General features: G+C 48.5%; 1 protein-coding gene across 6 annotated transcripts; it reads left to right on the plus strand.

The window, feature by feature from the left end:
- Positions 1 to 10: 10 nt before the first annotated feature.
- PTPN6 (protein tyrosine phosphatase non-receptor type 6) lies at positions 11 to 14,560 on the plus strand (the record flags this gene model as incomplete). 6 transcript variants are annotated; one of them, XM_079307648.1, is made up of 16 exons in its annotated part: positions 11 to 132; positions 1,261 to 1,362; positions 6,122 to 6,244; positions 6,557 to 6,751; positions 8,799 to 9,018; positions 9,760 to 9,876; positions 10,046 to 10,162; positions 10,563 to 10,659; positions 11,064 to 11,143; positions 11,235 to 11,384; positions 11,493 to 11,624; positions 11,890 to 12,044; positions 12,329 to 12,396; positions 12,777 to 12,928; positions 13,640 to 13,737; positions 13,844 to 14,560. In XM_079307648.1, 16 exons carry the CDS (start codon positions 11 to 13, stop codon positions 13,950 to 13,952), a joined length of 2,037 nt encoding a protein of 678 aa, XP_079163774.1. In that variant the 3' UTR covers positions 13,953 to 14,560. The 6 variants fall into 6 exon arrangements, with proteins under 6 accessions (XP_079163774.1, XP_079163775.1, XP_079163778.1 ...); XM_079307649.1 differs by having other exon boundaries at positions 1,264 to 1,362; XM_079307652.1 differs by lacking the exon at positions 11 to 132 and adding an exon at positions 585 to 613.
- Positions 14,561 to 18,767: the final 4,207 nt, after the last annotated feature.

Genomic DNA, 18,767 nt, shown 5'->3' on the forward strand with positions numbered 1-18,767 from the left:
CCCGTGTCTTATGGATGGCCGCGAGCCCAGCAGTGCTGCTGCCTGCTGCAGAGGCAGGTACAGCAGCACTCTCTGCACGACACTTGTGATGCTGTTTTGGGAGGCCCGCTATGTACCATGTTCTGCAAAAAGGTTTGTGCAGAGCCTCAGTGTGAAGCCCAAAGATATGATATCAGAGAGACAGGTATTAAGCACTTTACAAGGGCAAGCATTTTTGGATGTGCTGTTTGAAGCATGCTAGGAAATGTGTCCCTCAACACGATCTAGTGCTGTTCAGCAAGTGCTGTAAGTGCCATTGAGGCCCCTGTCCCCAGCAGGGTCAATGTTAATTTACTCCTGCCTCCTCCAGTGCCAGTGGCTGCCTTGTTTTGTGGCTGAATGTGCAATCCAGCACATTATCCTTAGTGAAAAAGGCAGCAGAGAGATGCGGCAGGGAGTGGCCAAGCGTGGGAGGGCTGGGTTTGCCCCATTTGGCTGCAGCCTGGATTAGAACAACATAAACAACATGAAATGTTTATCTCACCTTTTTTTGGACTGCAGAGGGATCAGCCTAGTGGAACAGCCTTGCTCCTTTGCAATGTTTTCTTTCCAGTGTGATTCAGAAGGATATCGGGTATGTCTGCTTGTAGCCTCCTTTGGCCTTGGAAGCCCTTTGTCCCTGTTGCCCTTGGAAGAATTGAGGGACAATGGGGGGAAAGGGCTGAGAGTGAACGAGCCAGGCCAGGGATAGCAGGGAGCTGCAAGGCAGGTGTGAGGGAGCTGTGTCGGGTTCCGCGTTCTGTCCTCTGTTACAAACCGGGCAGGAATGCAGCCAGCGAGGGCGTGAGCTCAGTGGATGGGAGGCGGGAAGAGAGTCGGTCCCTTCCGTCTCCATCTACCTCTCCGAGCCTGGCCTTAGCCTTCCCCACCCCTCTGACTATTCATTAACTGCCGTCCAGGAAGTGCTTTGCAAATGGTGAGAATTAAACCCGCAGCTTGAGGCCTGAGGTTTGCCTGACCTCGAGCTACCTTCGTAGTCGGCCCGGGAGCGGGCGGAGTTCGGCTTCGCCTGTGCGGATCAGGCTCAGGTGAGTCACGGGAGGTGCTGCACCCGCAGGCACTGCCAGCTGCTGCTCCAGCGCCCGGCGCTCACCGCCATGAGCATCCAGCCCTGCCGGGAGGTGCCAGGACACCCCTCCTCTATCAAGGTCTTTGATCTCTCTCCCAGATCAGTCTGGAGATCCTTTCTTGGTAATTCCAATATTGCTTTATTTTCTTTAGTAGGACCCTCTTGATTGAGGGCTGTGGTGCTTCCTCCACCAGCTCCTGTCAGTCCTCCATCAGTGGGGATCTGAGAGACAAGACCCTGATGCCATCCCGTGGGTGAGTGCTGTGAATGCTAGTTAGGGCAAGAAAACAAGAGCTGTTGGTGAGAAAAATAAAAACATCAGCACTAGGAATCAGGCACAAAAGGGAAAAATCCCCACTTTCTAATTGGAGCTGCCTGTTAGAGGTAGCCAGAGGAGTGGAGCTTGCTGTGCTGTTGCTCCTTCTCGCTTGAATAACCAGCAAGCAGGGTTTGTGATGCCCAGTCCGCTGCAGTTCCTGTGCCACCCTGCAGCTGCAGCATCTCCCAATGGTTTTGCAGAGAGAGATGTCAGCTGCCTGGCCTTTTAAATCCTGGTTAGTCCTTTATTTGCTGCAGTCTTTCTAGCCCTTTGTGAAACAAAGAATGGGACATACAGTCCTCACAGTCAGTCCAAACAGGCATCCTGCTCTGGAGAGTCCCATAGCAGGGTGTCAGGAGATGGGATTCACACTGACATTACTCTCTGGTAGGAGTTTGGGCAACCACAGTGGTCCAGCACTGTCCTGGAGCCCCATGGCCTGATGGAGAGCGTGTGGCTTTGGCCAGTCACAGCAATATGATCCATCTGCCTGTTCCCAGGCAGCCTTTGCTCTGCATTAATCACTAAACTTCAACAGAGTTCTGTACAGAGCAGCAAAACCTCCTGTCTGAAATCATTCCATTGCTGAACTTTAGAAGTAACAAACAAAATGCTCCTCGAAAAGGGCTCCAAATGCTCCAAAAAAGGGCTTTAAATAAGGCTGAAATAATGGAATTAAAAAATCCAACAAAAAAAAAAAAAAAAAAGGGTTTTTTTGAGTGAAGAATTACTAGAGAATAGTAAATGGAAGGTGGGAATAATTAACATCCCGTTCTTACAGCAAAGGGAAGTCATCAGTGTCCAGATCACAGGGGCCTAATCTAAAATACTTGCTGTTCAGTATATTCCCAAGTGACCTGGGAATACAGCTTGGTGAGGTAAGCAAATTGGATGATGGTAGAAAGTTATACAGGATAATAACGTGGGAGTTTACTTGTGAATAATTTCAAAAAGACCTAATGGCACTGAATGAGTGGGCAGTAGAACTGCAGATGAAAAGTCTTATGTAAAGCGATGTTCATAAAAAAAAATAATAAAAATATTGCATATAGAACAATAACTGAACTAATTGTAACCTCTCTGGAGTGAGACACTGATTATAGAAGTCCATGCAATTGTTAACTTAATGCTTGGTTGTGGTGAACATCAGAAATCATAACTGTCCATGACTCACCAGCATTTTGAACACCACAGTTCTGTGCCCAACTCTTCACTCTTATCTCCAAATCAAGGTGCCAGAATTGGAAATGTCTTGAGAGGGACAGCAAAGGTTGTCAGAGGTGTAGAATAGCTCTGTACAAAAAGAGTCCCTTAGTAGGGCTGGAGTTTTCAGCCTGGCAAAAAGTTGAAGATGGATATAAATGTTTCAGGTCTGGTACTACAAGCAGCTTGGAGCAGGGGGCTGAAACAGGAATCACCCACTGATTTTTCTTTCTTTACAACAACCAGGTGTTAAAAAAGAGGCAGGAAGCAGGTTATAAGTGAATCAAATGAGGGGGTGTTTCTGTAAGAGAGAAATGGAACTCTTTGCCAAAGGATGCAAAATTTGTTATGCATTTGACAGTTGACTACAAGTAGCTGCTAATAGAGGCTTAGGAAATATAAGGGCAAAAGAAACTCTATACATAATCTTTCTCTCTACTCTTCCTTTGACAACCATTTTGACCTCTGGATTACCTAGTCCCACCCCCAGCTCACAGCAGAGCTCGCTCCAAAACTGGCTCAGATGGCTCAGGGCCTTGTTTGGGTGAGTCCTGACACTTACCAGGGTGGAGGCTCCTCAGCTGCTCTGGGGACCTGTGGCAAGTGCTGAATCCCCCTTGGGGGGGAGCATGTGTGCAGTTTTTCCTGTACCTAATCAGAATTTCCCTTGCTGCAAGTGATGCCTGTTGCCTCTTGTCCTTTTGTTCTGCCCCACAAAAAAGAGCCTGACTCATCATCTCTAAACCCCCACGGCTCCTTTTAGGTAGTCTCAGACAAGTGTTAAATCCCTCCTTAAGCATCTTGTCTTCAAGCTGAATAAACCCAGCTTGCTCCCTACTATGTTCTTCACTGGCTCTTCACTGCATTAGTGGCATTATGTTGAATCCTTTCTAGTTTTTCAAGGCCTTTTTTTTCTTGCAGCAATCCAGATGTGTGTGCCTTTTAATTAGCTATTTCATTTATCTTCTGCTGTAAATTTGTTACTGTCCTAGCTGTGGCCTGGTTCCATGAGGGATTTACAAGATGAGGTCCTAACACCTGTGTTGTACTGAAAGCCAAACAGTGTAAGAGCAGTCTTTTTGCTGAAATCTCTTGACCTCTTATTTATATTAAAAAGTGTTTCAGTGGCTCAGTTATAGTCTTATTATATTTAGTGGCTCATCTGTTCCATGCTGCAGCAATCTGGGAGAGCGACCTTGAAGATACCACCTGATGGTTTCTGTATGGTGACATTTCTCTCCCTTACTGGTAGTTTTTTATTAGACGGCCAAGATCAAAGACACCAGGGCAGCTGCATGCATCCACCCCTTTTCTAAAATGAAAGCAAACAGAAGCATAAATTCATCCTGTAAATTATGTGATATGGAATTTGTGTCACAAAAATAGTGTCAAGAGATTGTGCTGCACCCTGTAGCTTGTCCTTCTGGAGGAAGGAGTTACATGGGATAAGTGCTCTCTCACCCTTTCTTGTTCTGATCTGGGCTCTTTGCTACCTTGTTTTTTCCCTGTTCCCTTGTGTCCAGCTAATGTTCAGCTCCTCAGACAGATTTTCTCCTTCAGTCAGTTTAGGGTGCAGGGGAGCCTAAGTTTTGGTTTTCATCTGCCTCGGCTTCATATTGACTCAGCATACTCTAATGTTCTTTTGATATCAGGAATTATTTTTTGGGACTTCTCCCTGGAAGCTCCTGTCTTTTCACCCTTAGCTATAAATAACACTTGTTTCCTGTTCCTGATAGACTGATTCTGGTGCCATCTTTCACGTGCAACTTCTACAACTTTGTGCAGGAGTTGCTCCCTTGAGATGGTCCAGTGCATTTAAAATCTCCTTGGTTTTTAGTATCAGTTCTAAGTCAGTACCTATGGCTGCCTACAGCTCACTGCACCCCAGCTCACCATGTGCATGAAACCAGAAGCATTTCTAAGGAAGCTCTTGTAGGTGCCTGGGTTGCCTTTCTAGCAATGAAGTTTAGCTTCCCACTCGTCTCTCCTGTACTTCCCTTTGTTGCTGGTTTCTGTCTTGACCATGAGTTTTTGTCTAGGTCTTAGCTAGCAGCCTGTTCATCTTTTTGCAGGATTTCCCAGTCTGGTGGTGTGTGGGGAAGTCTGCAGCTGCTGCTACTTGAAATGAGCCAGGCTCTTGCTGTTGCTGCTTGCCCACACCACACAGGGTAGCTGAGATGGCCCCAGGGAAAAGTCAGGCTCCTTCCCCAGTTGGATTGCACTCTTAGGCCACTGTTTAGCTCCCATTCTTTCACCAGACCTGCAGACCCTGAAGCCAGTGTTGTGGGCAGGGCAGTCACGGGCCACAGCTGGGAGCAGCCAGGTGGCTGGAATGGTTTTCCTTCTTTTTGTACCTGGTTGTCCAGATTGCCAGCTTTGGCCTCAGTCTGGGGTGATGGGATTTTGAAGGTCCTTGGCTCAGCTCCCTCAGTGCTACGTGGGCTCCCTGTAGGTAGTAGCTGTTTGTCCTGGTTTCTGCCTGCCTTCCTGGGCAGCCTCACCACCTCTCCCAACCTCCCCATCCCTTTTGAGCTACCACTGCCCATGTCAGCCCCATCCCATGGCAGGCTGGTTTCAGACAGGCACGGCTGTACTCAGAGCACTAGCTTGGACCTTGAAGTCTGCAGCTCTGGGTTCACACAGATTCCCTCTTGTGCATGCATAGAGCATGTAGGACATTTGGGACCATTTATGTTGCTCATTGGCCTTTTGGAGGAAAAGGGGAACAGAGAACGTGCAGAACTGAGTTTTGTGAACACAGCCAGAACCCAAGAGGCATGCAAAGAGTCAGCCCTTGTGTGCTAAAGACAGGGACCCAAAAATAATAGGGGCTACGGGGAGGAAAGACACAAAAGGAGAAGCAGAAGTGTATGCAAAGCAGCTTGGGGCTGCGGAGTGGATGGTTCAGAGCGCTTCCTGTTCCCGGAGCCGCGCGTGCCCCGCTGTGTACGGGCTCGCGCTGCCTGTGCCCAGCAGTACTGCACAGCGGGCAGAGATCAAAGCACCTCTCCAGGAGAAGGTGGAAGGGGAGAGTCTGAATGGACTGACAGCAGACTCCAGGAGAGATACATGGCCAGCTCCCAAGAGGCGCAGGAACAGTTTGATGTTGGCTGCCCCAGCACAGACCTCCGACTTCCCTTTTCTTTCCAGCGCAAACTGATTTTTCGTCTTTGTTTTTTGGGTTGCTTTGGTGGCAGCCACTTGGCCGCCTCTTCTTTCTCCTTCCACAATGGTGAGGTAAGAGGGTCTGAGAGGTCTGTGTGTGTAAGGAATGGGACCAAGGAAGTAGAATGGATCAGGGCAGGGATGGCCCTGGAAACCTTATCTCTAATGGGAGCCGTCCATAGGCTGTGGGAGACATTGGGCAGGAAGGGATGCTGCTGGTTTTCACCTAGGGATGTTGACCAGGGACCATATTTCACCCTACAAATCTCCACAGTAGTGCCCGGCCTTTTTGATTCACTTGGTCTTGCTTTTATTTTCTCTGCTAGGTGGTTTCACCGTGACCTGAGTGGGCTGGAAGCTGAAGCCTTACTGAAGGGACGCGGTGTCCATGGGAGCTTCCTGGCCAGACCCAGTCGGAGGAATCAGGGGGATTTTTCTCTTTCAGTCCGGTAAGTAACTTGGACCCCAGCTTCTGTCTTTGCAGTGTTACATACACAGATTGCCTAGATCCTCACATGGCCTGTGGCATCTTCTTCATCCTGTCTCTATTCCTTTGAGTTCTTTTCAAGCTGTAAAATGAACTCAGCTTCCCAGCATCTTCTAGAGCCTCCCTCAAGTTACCCAAGGAGCTTCTCTCTCCAGCTTCTCATCTCCATTTGTGGGGATGGTTTACTCTGATTCCGTGGTGGGAGGTAATGCAGGACACTTTTCTGCCCCTTTTCCAACCACCTCATTGGATTGCCCTGTGCTTTATTCCACAGGGTTGGTGATCAGGTAACCCACATCCGCATCCAGAATACTGGGGATTTCTATGATCTGTATGGAGGGGAGAAGTTTGCCACCTTGTCAGAACTGGTGGAGTACTACACACAGCAACAGGGCTCGCTGCAGGACAAAGATGGAACCATCATCGACTTGCGATATCCGCTCAACTGTTCTGACCCCACGACTGAGAGGTACAGGGACAGCAAGGCAGCTGCTGTGTCTGTGATGAGGTGTTTTATGACCTCCTTTCTGTCCTGCCTGCATCCCCAGAGCAAATCCTGCAAAAGGTGCCTCCTGCCTTTCTTAACCTCCTAGGAGTCCATGGGGGCAGCATCCCCAGGAATAGCTGTGCATACCTTGATCCATCACAGCAGATCTAGTGGGATCTATTTTTACTTCTGGTTTCCGGTTGCCTTTGCTATTTATATTCTGTTTCTCAAAGCAAAGGTTGTGGTGTCCGCTGTGGGTCTGCAGTGGTCTGTGGAGGGACGCATTGTGTAGAAGCCCTGAGCCTTGCTCCAAACCTCCTTGGTTATTCTAGGCCTGGATGACTCACGTAGCTGAGAGCAGGACCATGTTCCCCTGCTATTCCTGGCCTGCTTAGTGTCCTTCCTGTCCTCGCTTTGCATGTGTCTCTGACACCAAGTTCCTAAATCAAATCAGGTGGTTTTGCCCTTGCGTTTTGCTTTCAGGCCCTTTGATGCAGCTCAGGGGAGCTGTCATGCCCTGCTCTGGGCTGGACAAGTCCTTCTTGCACAGGTTGTCCTTGAGCACCTGGAGGCAGGGAGCAGAGATGCCCTGGGCCGAAACATTGGGGTACACCCCAGCTTGCTCTGGGGTCAGGCTGCCGAGGGGGCAGGTCTGCTGCTGGCTGTCCTCTCCAGTCAAGGCCATTGCATCGTGGCCCTGCAGCTTCCTCCCTTCCTTCTGCGGTTGGAAACTTACCCCCTCCCCCCATCAGGCTCTTACGAAAGCTCCTCTCACTCTCTCCCCAAGTGATTTTCCATCACGTGGCTTTGAAGAGCTGGGCTTTGCTGGGGGAGGGAGGAATGGGACCCATTAACCCCATCCTACCTGTGGAGGGGAGGCTGGGAGACCTCTTTGATGAGCAGGAGGGGCCAAGCGACCCCTTGGTGGCATCTGAGCACATGTGGCTGAACAATTCTCCGAGAGGAGGTTCAGAAATTAATGACAACCGTGCACTGAGAGTCACCAGCTGATTCTTGCAGTGCGTGAGGTGAGGGTCAACAAAAGTTGCTTGCTGAGGCCAGTAACTGTGTGAACCTCTTGCTGTATGTGAAGCTTGCTCTACCAGATGCAGACGGAAAAGAATGAATGCCCCCAGCTGCCTCTGTGACTGTCCTGAACTCCATCTCAGTTTTTGGGAACAAGTAACCCCCGAACAATGTGATGTTCACCAGTACCATGCCAGGCCTTCCCTGTTAGCTGCTCCATGGGAAGTAAATCTGTTCCCACATCCCCATGGCAAGGCACAGAACACCTTGGTCAGATGGGGATGATTCTGTGGGGAGCTTGTGCTAGGAGGAGAGAAGGAGCTGCTGAGTGCTTGCTCCTGGTGCTCAATCTTGTGGCCAGGGTCATTGTTGCAGTGTGATGTGCCCAGAGGATGGGAATTATCCTTTGAGTGAAGAGGTGACTGAGTTTCAGAGAGAGGAGTTGGTGAAATGGTTCTGTAATGGATCTGTTCTCAACACCACCATCTAGGTGCTGCTAAATCTGATGGGAGAGTTTCTGACTCAGTGGGGGCTTATTTTTGTTTCCCTTCTGTTTGAGTTTCCAGACCCCCTTGCAACAGTAAGGCAACAACCCAAATAATACTGTGAGGTGCTGAAACACACAGACTACCCTCTCCCAACTGGTGTTCCAGGCAGAAAGTATCACTTACCTGTGTCTCTGTGTGTGTCACACAATGGATCACACTTGGTGCTTTCCCACTGTGTCCTCTGGTACCAGCCTTCTGCTCCCTAGGTCCTTTCTGTCTCCACCTTCTTCTCCACCCTTGCACTTTCCTGTTCTGGCCAACTCTTCACCTTCTGTCTCATCTGCTTTTCCCAAGATCCTGCTCTTCCTTCCCTCTGTCATTCCTTCTTCTTTGCCTCTCCCTTCCTTTCTTCCTCCCTCACCCTTCCCCAGTGTTGCTGTTCTTCACTCATCAGCTCAAGGGCATCCCCTTCCTGCATCTCCACCTCTTTTCTGACCCTCTCTTGTTTTTTTTAGGTGGTACCATGGGCATCTGTCAGGCCCTGCAGCTGAGTCACTGCTCCAGGCCAAAGCTATCCCTTGGACCTTCTTGGTGCGAGAGAGCCTCAGCAAACCTGGGGACTTTGTCCTGTCTGTCCTCACTGACCAGCCTAAACCCGGATCTGATGCTCCAGCTGGGGCAGCCGGCACCCCTGGGACCCGGCTCAAAGTCACACACATCAAGATCATGTGTGAGGTGAGCAGTGGGAGGGCAGGAGAGGTCTGATGGATTTTACCCAAATGGCTGTCACAATTTCTCCTATTTCTTTCATGTGGGATGAGGAGATTGAAAGGAGAGAATGCAATTGACCTTAAATGAGATTATTTAGCAATACACCTACTCTGGGCTTTGATCCACGGAGAGCACTGTGCCATGAACTCCATGTGCTAAGGGCAAACTCCTCTGATCTCCCTGCCAGAGGAATGCTTTCCTAGATGGTGCCTATGGATCTGCACCCCAGCATTGCCTTTTTCCTGAGCATCATCAGCTTTGTCTATGTGACAGGTGGAGAGAGTAAGGGCTGTGCAGCCTGGAGAAAGCTCTGGGGAGATATTGCAGCACCTTCCAGTAAAGGAGGCTCATGAGAAAGCTGGAGAGGGACTTTTTACAAGGGCATGGAGTGATAGAGCAAGAGGGAATACCTTCAAAGTGAAAGAGGGCAGGTTTAGATGAGATATTAGGAAAAAAATACTTTACTGTGAGGTTGGTGAGGCACTGGCACAGGTTTCTCAGAGAAACTGTGGATGCCCCATCCCTGGAAGTGCTTGAGGTGAGGCTGGAGGATGCTCTGGGCAACCCAGTCTAGTGGAAGGTGTCTGTGCCCATGGCAGGGGGTTTGGAATTAGCTGACCTTTATAAAGCCTTCCAACCCAAATTATTCCATGATCCTGTTATGAGTGTTATGAGTGAGACATTACACATTCTTCCTCTATTTAGAATGGACGCTACACAGTTGGAGGTGCTGAGATGTTTGACAGCTTGGCAGATCTGGTGGAGCACTTCAAGAAGGTTGGAATTGAGGAGATGTCTGGTTCCTTTGTGTACCTGAAGCAGGTAAGTCCAGTTTCCTGGTTTTTAGGGGCCCTTTGGAGTGACTGATTTGCTGTTTGTTTCCACTTTATGTCCCTTTCCTTCTTTTTTCCATGGTGCACAGAGGACACTTTGCTCTCCAGCAGCATCTCTCTCACTCTCTCTCTCACCTATTCTGTTTTCCCATCCCCAGCCCTACTATGCTACGAGGGTGAATGCTGCTGACATTGAGAACAGAGTGCAGGAGCTGAACAAGAAGACAAGTCTGTCTGAGGAGACATCCAAGGCTGGATTCTGGGAGGAATTTGATGTAAGAAACTGCTGGGGGACATTATTTGGCTTTTTGGGAAGTCTCCATGCACCACCTCATTCTCCACCCTCGATTTCTTCCTGTACAAAACTTTCTTGTGTGTCTTGTCAATTTCTTTCTGAAAGAAGTCTCTATTTGGAACCAGCTCCCCTGAGGAATGAGTCTCATCTTTAAGTGAACCCAGTGAGGTAGAAATGTGCTTTTTTACAGTTGGGAGAGTGAGTCACCAAGACAGTAAGGGCACAAAACTTGGATTTCTTAAGTCTAGGTTTTGTTTTCACTTCTCTGCTCCCCCACAGCATGTCCCTGTGTCATCAGAGCCACCACTGTGCCTCCTAGTGCCCACCTCCCCTGTCATACACTGTGACCTTACCATGACTATTCTTTCTTCTGCTCTCAGAGCCTGCAAAAACAGGAAGCCAAGCACCTGTTTGACCGTCATGAGGGCCAGAGACCTGAAAATAAGAGCAAGAACCGATACAAGAACATATTGCCCTGTGAGTCTTGCTTCTCCACTCTAAAAAAAAACCAAACAAATGGACACAGACAGGCAATGAAGAGCTGTCCAAGCCATCCTTGCCTCAGCTCACTCTGTCCTCCAGAGGAGGTTACAAGGTGTATGGCACTGAGGATTTAAGAGCTGATGAGGGAGGTCACAGCCTTTTCTTGTCCCTGAAGGAAGGAAGGTGGGGTGCATCAGACTCATTAGCTTCTGTGGTCCATCACAGAGGCAGAGATGTGAGGATGGAGTGAGATTGGTCTGAACCCAGAGAGGGAAAGCTGAGGATATGGGGCATGCACTGGGAATCATGGCTGAGGTGGCATGGGGCAGTGAGGGAGCTCTGTGTGGCTGTGCATGGAGTATGGCATTGCACTGTTCATTCTTTCACTGCACCCCCAGTTGATCACTCCAGAGTCATCCTGCAGGGAAGGGACCCAAATATACCTGGATCTGACTACATCAATGCCAACTATGTCAAGGTGAGATTCTTGAAAGATGGCCGTGTGCCCAAAGCAGGGGAAGGCCTGCCTGCTCCTGCAGCCCCCCTGACCCTGCCCTGTCTGCACTCAGAACACCCTGATCAGCCCAGATGAGTGCACCAAGACCTATATTGCCAGCCAGGGCTGCCTGGACGCCACAGTCAATGACTTGTGGCAAATGGTGTGGCAGGAGAACACGCGCATTATTGTGATGACAACACGGGAGGTAGAAAAAGGCCGGGTAAGTAGCAAGTCTGGAGGTGTCTCTTTTCCTTTTCAATCATTGCTCTGCTTTTTCTCTCTCTTCTGCCTTCTGCCCATCCTCACCCTGCCCTCTCTGCCCACACAGAACAAATGTGTGCCTTACTGGCCAGAGCTGGGCAGCACGAAGGAGTACGGGCCCTACCTTGTCCAGAACACTGGGGAGCACGACGCACTGGAGTACAAACTCCGGCACCTCTGCGTGTGCCCCAAGGATAATGTGAGTGTGTCTGACCAACAACTGCCATCCAACCCCTGGGTCTAACAGCCACCATACACCTAAACCTGGGAACTGCTGGGTGCTGTGATGCTGCTGCTGTTCTATCATTCTTGGGGCTGCTGTTCCCACCTGGTTTGGGCTGGAATCACCAAGAAGTGTGCAGGAGACAGATTCTCTCTGGCTTCAGACTCACCTCTCTGTGGGACAGAGGCCAGGGACAGGGCTGGGTTGCAGTTTTACCAGTGGGCTGCTTTGCTATTCTCAGAGTAAGGCTGTGCGTGAGATCTGGCACTACCAATACTTGAGCTGGCCTGACCACGGTGTACCCAGTGAGCCGGGAGGAGTCCTCAGCTTTCTCGACCAGATAAACCAGAAGCAAGAGAGCATCCCCAACGCAGGGCCTATTCTGGTACACTGCAGGTTAGTACAGAGGTTGGAGTTTGGAGCATCCTCCATCCCTTATCTAGGGTGAGATACACAAAGTCTGTCCTGCTGTACTTTGGATTTGTGAGTGAAGCACATGCCAGTCACAATATTTGCTTTTTTCCTCTTTGATGCCCCCACACCAAACTCTACCTGTTGAACCCGTGACTCTTGTGGCATTACTGAACAGCTGCTACAAGAGCCACATGCTTCCCCAGAAGCAGCTGCATTTTGTTTCAAGAGCTGTCTTCCTCTGACCTTTGCTTGTCCTCCTCTTGCAGTGCTGGGATTGGCCGCACTGGGACTATCATCGTCATTGATATGATAGTGGAAACAATCTCCACCAAGGGTAAGAGAACCCCAGAGGAATGTCAGAATGAACTGGGCTACCCAGTAGGGCTTTGACTTTAAGTTCAGCTGCATAGGGATGAAAACTGTCAGGTATCAGTGGGAGAAGATCCTGTCATGGCCCTATGAAAGTTTTTCTGCTGGATCTCTGTACCATAGCCACTGCTTACAGCTTCAGCCTTCCCTGAGCTTTGACTCTTCCTCCAAGGCCAGACTTGAAAGATACTGAGCAGGGGGAGAGATAGGAGGTCCATACAGGAATAAAAAATGTGGAAGGAGGTGGAAACTTCTTGACTGCCCTCCACTGTGGCTGCTTTTGGTAGAGAACTGGGAGAAGAGACAGTGAACACATCCATAAACTTTCCTGGTGCTCCTTGCTAGGGTTGGACTGTGACATTGACATCCAGAAGACCATCCAGATGGTGAGGGCCCAGCGATCTGGGATGGTGCAGACAGAAGCCCAGTACAAGTTCATCTACATGGCCATCTGCCAGTTCATTGAGACAACCAAGAAAAAGCTGGAAGTTATCCAGGTGAGAGAAAAGGGGATATACTGCCCTACCAGCCCTAGACAGTGCTGGTTCTGAGCCCAGGTGCTCTGTTTCACAAGCTTTAAGCTAACACTGAGATCTACAAAGACAACAATGCTGCAGTAAGATCTGTGTCCCTGTTCCTCTCTTCTAAGACTTAAATTCAGGGGACAAGTTCATTAGCAGCTGGACTTGTCTAGAATTTGTCTGAACTGCTGATAGCAGTTAAATTTTAATACAGTTACCTCAACTATGTTCTGAATAACATCACCAAGCGCTATTTTGTTACAAACTTTGTTTAGGACAAACAGACTTTCCTTGCCTCTTCTTTCCTCTTTGTCTTTCACATCCCTGTTTTGCAGCTGCAAGATCTTTTTTTGTTATTTGGTAGGTGGTGTCTTTTCTCTTGTCTTGTAGCCTCTGGCAGCATGCTATAGTTCCTGTTGTTTCAATATTCTTTAGCTGAAATTTGGCACTTTTAGGTGTTCTGGTGCCTCCAGAGATTTGTTGCCCCACTGTTGCCTCTTGTACAAGGCTGCATTTGAAGCTGTTGCTCACCTCTGGCAGTGGTGTGCTGAGCCCAGGCACTTCAGCAGTCCACCAACTTCCATTGAGATCCTGGCACTACATGGGATTTAGCAGCCAGAACTCTTCCACGGTGCCTCACATGCATCTCCCAGACCACACTCTTTTAAGATTTTCTCTCTCCTGCAGTCTCAGAAAGGCAAGCCAAACGAGTGTGAGTATGGGAACATCGCCTACCCCCCTGCAGTGAGGAATGCACACCCCAAGGTTTCACGAAAACCCTCCAAGTAAGAGCTCACCTAAAGCAGAGACCCAGCTCTGCCTGCCTCTGGCAACTCTACCTGCTGGCTCGGCTGGCTTTTTCCTTTCCTCACTTCTTCCCTGGTCTTACAGGCAGAAAGAGGAGTCAACAGTCTATGAGAACTTGGGGAAAAAGGAGGAGAAGGTGCGGAAGCAACGCTCCTCAGAGAAGAAGCTGAAAGGCTCACTAAAGAAAAAATAATCATACAATGCAGCTAGCCCCATGGGGCTGCAGGACTGGAGCTCACATCCCAGCTGGCCTGTCTCACATTCCTTGCTCTTGGACTGGAACAAAGCCTTCCCCTTCTCTTCCATGCCAGCTTTCAGTGCCGTGAAGCACTGCTGCTTCCCAGCTCAGCTGAGGCCATGGTCCCTTGCCTGTGCAGGGGAGCAGTCTCTCGCTGCCCCCTCATCATCCACTAGCAGGAAAAGGTCACACCCCTCCTCTTCTTGCTCCCTGAGCACCAGGGCCCCAACTCACCTTTGCTCTGTCAGCTTCAGTGGAATTCTCAGGGAAGAGCTAAGGAAGGTCAGCCCAGGAGCTACATCTCTGCCCACTGCTGTGAGTTAAGAGTTTAGCCTGTGTGTTCCCTGAAGCCTCAGCTTTTCAAGTATGGAGGTTTTGGCCTGTTTCAGCTCAGCTCCTTTGCAATTCATCAGGAGACTTCCTCTTTCCTTAATACCAGCCTTCTGCTCCTCTTACCCTTTTGCTATCTCATCCCTCACCTGGATGCTGTAAATATACCAGAATTTGATGTGATGGCTATGTTTTCTTCTTTGTTTGTAAATAAACTTCTATTTGTTTGACTACCAGGTCCCAAAAGATTATTTTCTCTAATTTCTCTAAGTATTAGCTGTACTCCTGATTTCATCTGTAGACCTGCAAAGACTTACAAGGATGACTGCAGATTAGTTGTCCTGATTCCCTGCTGCCTTCAGGCTTCTGAACAGAAGCTGGGACCAATTATGGTGGCTCCTTGCTGTGAGGCTCAAGTGTTGGTGGTCATCAGGGAACTCTGAGCACGGTAAGTCAGGTGTGATGAACTGACACAGCTTTTGCACCCAAATTTTACTTGAGGGTTTTCAATATGTGAACAGCCAAGGCCACAGCTGCTCTGACCTGCTGGTAACAGTGCAGCAGCCTGGTCCCAAAGCCTCCAGTGCCCGCTTCCCACCACAATTTACACACAATACAGTGGAGGGAAGGACACCGATTGCCAATAAGCTTTAAACCAGGAATCCATAGATTGTATCTGGTCCTTTAAACATTTTGTACTCTGCTTCACCAGAACAAGAAGTTCCTAAAGGCCTCTCTTCTTCCCTGGAGAGCACAAGTTGGAGTTGTTTGTAAAAAGAAATGGTTAGTTGTAAATAGATGTGGTCTCATGGGTGGCTGTCTTGACCATCATGATCATGAAATAGCTGAGTTTAAAATCCTGGTGATTGCAAAAAAAACTGTAAGTAAAGCTACTTCCCTGGACCTGGGCAGAGCAGGCTGCAGGGAAGCAGTTGGTAAGGTGTCCTGGGGATCTGTTTTAGAGGATAGTGGGGTACACATAAAAGCTGCTCACTTTTTAAGGGCCTCCTTTCAAGAGCACAGGAGCAGGCAATTACAATTCAGAAGTCTAGCTAGTGAGGCTGAGGGCTGGCTTGGCTGAGAAGGGATCTCCTTCTGCAACTTAGCAGTAAGTGTATACCCTTTGGAAAGAAGGACAGATTATGCAGAGGATAGACATGCTCCTTGCCCTTCTAGGAAAAAATGCCCAAGCTTGAGTTGAAGCTGGCTGGTACTATGGTAAGTGACAACAGGTGTTTTAAATATGTTAACAGCAGAAGGAAGACTAAAGGAAACCTACTGGTGGGTCACCTCATCCCTGAACCATGATGAAACAGAGACACTTAATGCTGCCTTTGCTTCTTTCTCTAACACTGGTGATGGGGGTGTCCAGAGCCTTGGGCTGGAAGGCCATGGCTGAGGGAGTGATGAACTCCCAGCTGACTTTGAACTCATACAGGATTTGCTGCTGCAGCTGAACACGTCAGTCTATGGGGCCCAGTGGGATTCCTCCCAGGAGACTGAAGAGCTGGCCAATGTAACTTTGAGAACGCTCTCAGTCATTAATCAACAGCCTTGGGAATCTGTATAAGTTGATGTGGAAGATGGCAAATGCTGTCCCAACCTTCAAGAAAGGCAAAACAGAAGATCTTGGTAATTACAGGCCAATCAGTCTCACTCTGGTGCCTGGTAAAACTATGGAGAAAATTAGTCTGGAAGCCATCAAGAAAAAGACTTGAAAGACAATGCAGTCATTGATCAAAGTGCACACAAGTTCTTGAAGGGAAAGTCATGCATTACCAACTTCATAACCTTTCACAAGGCTACCCACCTGGTAGTCAAAGGGAAGCCAGATGTGGGTTTTTTCTGGTTTAGGAAAAGCTTTTGATAGTCTCACCATATCTCTCTGGCCAGCATTCAGTGTACAGCCAGATGTGTACACAATTTCATCCACACAAAATTGAAGGACAAATGCCAGATTCTGCACCCAGAATGCTGTAACCCTGGATGTAAATACAGACTGAAGGATGAGACTGGGGTGCAGCCCTGCAGAAAATGCTCTGGGAATGATGGCAGGCCCTGCCAGGTGTGTTATGCTGGGGTGTACTAGGCACAGAACAGTTAACTGGCCAGAGAAGGGGGAGTCCCACTGCACTCAGGGCCAGCCTCACCACTACTGTGTACACTTCTTGCACCACAGTACAAGGAGGATAAAAAAATATTATAATGTGTCCAAAGGAGGGCAACAAAGACAGCAAGGAGAGGCGTGACTTGCAAGGAGCAGCTGAGGATACAAAGTTATTTCAGCTTGGAGAAGACTGACCTAACACCTCATCAGAGGCAGCAGAAGGGGGGTGCTGATCTCCTTGGTGTACAGCAACAGGACACGGGGAATGGCTTAAAGCTGCATAGAGGGAAGTTCAGATTGTGTATCAGAAAAAAGGGTTATTTACAAGGTGGCCAATCTCCCCAGGGGAGCACTCATGACCCTGAGTCTGTTTCTCTTCACGACATGTTTAGACAATGCTCTCACTTTTAGTTTTAACTTCTAGATTGCCCTGGGATTGATCCTTGTGAGTCACTTTCAACTCAGGACATTCTACAATTCTGTGGTGCTATGATAACCTCGAAGTCCTAAATCTCAGTATAGGGCAGCCCAGAGGAACAGCAAAGAAGCTACCCCTAAAGATCTTGCTGCTGAAACACAAACAAAGGAGAGTTCAGTCAGTGGAGGAAGATTTCTCCCTCCTCTTTTCAGTCAAGAAAGCAGAGAGGGGGAAAAGCCCAAGGTGTAACAATGGAGGCCAGGACACAGCACGGAGATGCTTCTGTGACCTGGAAAAGCAGGTAAACCTACCCTCCTCTGCAGCCCTCACAGGCACCTAAGGAACCAGCCATGGCCACCCACACAGCTGTATGAGCATAAAAGTATCTTTCCTCTCTCCCCACACTGCAATGACTTGCCAGTGACCATGAGTGTATTTCTTTCTTTTGTTCCTTTCCCTTTATCATCCTCATTCTAATTTCAACCAAATAAAATCTCTGCACTACCTCCCACTACATAAAATAACCTCCTCTTTGCCATGCACTAAGCACACTTAGACACAATATAAATTTGGTTGATTTTTTTTTTAATTTTTACAAATACTTGAAAGCATCACTGAGCAGACAGTGACACTAAGATATTCCAGCAGTGACAGGCACCCAATGAATGGCATTGTCCTGAATTCAGTCCCAGGTTCTCTTGGGATCAAGAGTGAAAGAGAAACAAAATTTACTACAAAAAAAGCCTGGTGCTGATGGCAGAAGAACTCCCTCACTTGGCCAAAAGAGAATTTGATATCCTACACAAATCTAAATATTAATGAAGATTAGAGGCAAATATCCACATGGGTTAATACCAGTAAGGCCCTTTGCCCACTCTCCAAATTTAACTGGTGGGATGAGGAAGGAATTACAGCTGCCTAGAGGCAGAGCCCATTCCAGTAACTGAACCACCACAGATGGAGCAGAGGCATGGGGACCAAATCTGGCTACTGGATTAAAAACTTCATAGTGAGGACAAAAAGTACTAGTGGAGGGAGTTCAAAGATCCTCACTCTTATCTTCTGCTGGGCAGCAATGCTGGTTCTAGGAATCTTCAGCTTCTTTCATTTCTTTCCTTTGGCTAGGAGACTGTCACTGAAAGGGAGACAGAAGGAAGTCATCAGCCCAGAAAGCACAAGCAAAGTTGCACCAGCTCCTCAATATGGATTCTGAGGTATGGGATGTCACACACAAATGATCTGAACTTCAAGTCCTTCCTGTTAGGCAGGTTTTTTTTTTCCAAAGCCCCTTAAATCTTCTGGAACAATATGACACAATCTGGTCAGAGGTGAGGAAGAAGGATGTTACAATCAAAGATCCCACAGAAGAGAAACCAACTCTAGTTTCCCTTCTCAATTCTGAGAAATCGAAGCTTTTAGCAGCATCCTGTTAGCTCAGTTGGCACTGCCATTTTCAGTAAACACTGGACAGATCAGGCCAAGGCACCAAACTCCTGACAGCTCCGAAAGCAGGAAATGAGGTGCTCTTGCATGAACTGGAAAGCTTCTGGGGAACAACAAAAGCATCTTCCCTAGAGATCATCAGCCCAAACCAACACAAACTCCCATGGTTATCTGCCTGCCTCCTCACAGCCCTGTCTGCCATAACCACAAGATCTGTACATGTGGTGGATCAGAGAACACTCCACAGTTACTCCTGCCTTTCCCATGCAAGGCTCCCTATGAGTCACACGTGGAGCTCCAATTACTGCTATTTTTGCGTGGTCCCTGCAAGGAAAGCTTTAAGTTTCACATCACAAATGGGAATTGAGGTAGAGATTGGAATAAACTTGCTGAGGCCAAAATGGCCCAGGCCAGACACATTCCAGACACCAGGAAAGAGCAACACCCTGGTTCCAGTACTAACAAAAGGATT

Source organism: Erithacus rubecula (genome assembly GCF_903797595.1).
Source record: "Erithacus rubecula genome assembly, chromosome: 1".
NCBI classification, from domain to species: Eukaryota; Metazoa; Chordata; class Aves; order Passeriformes; family Muscicapidae; genus Erithacus; species Erithacus rubecula.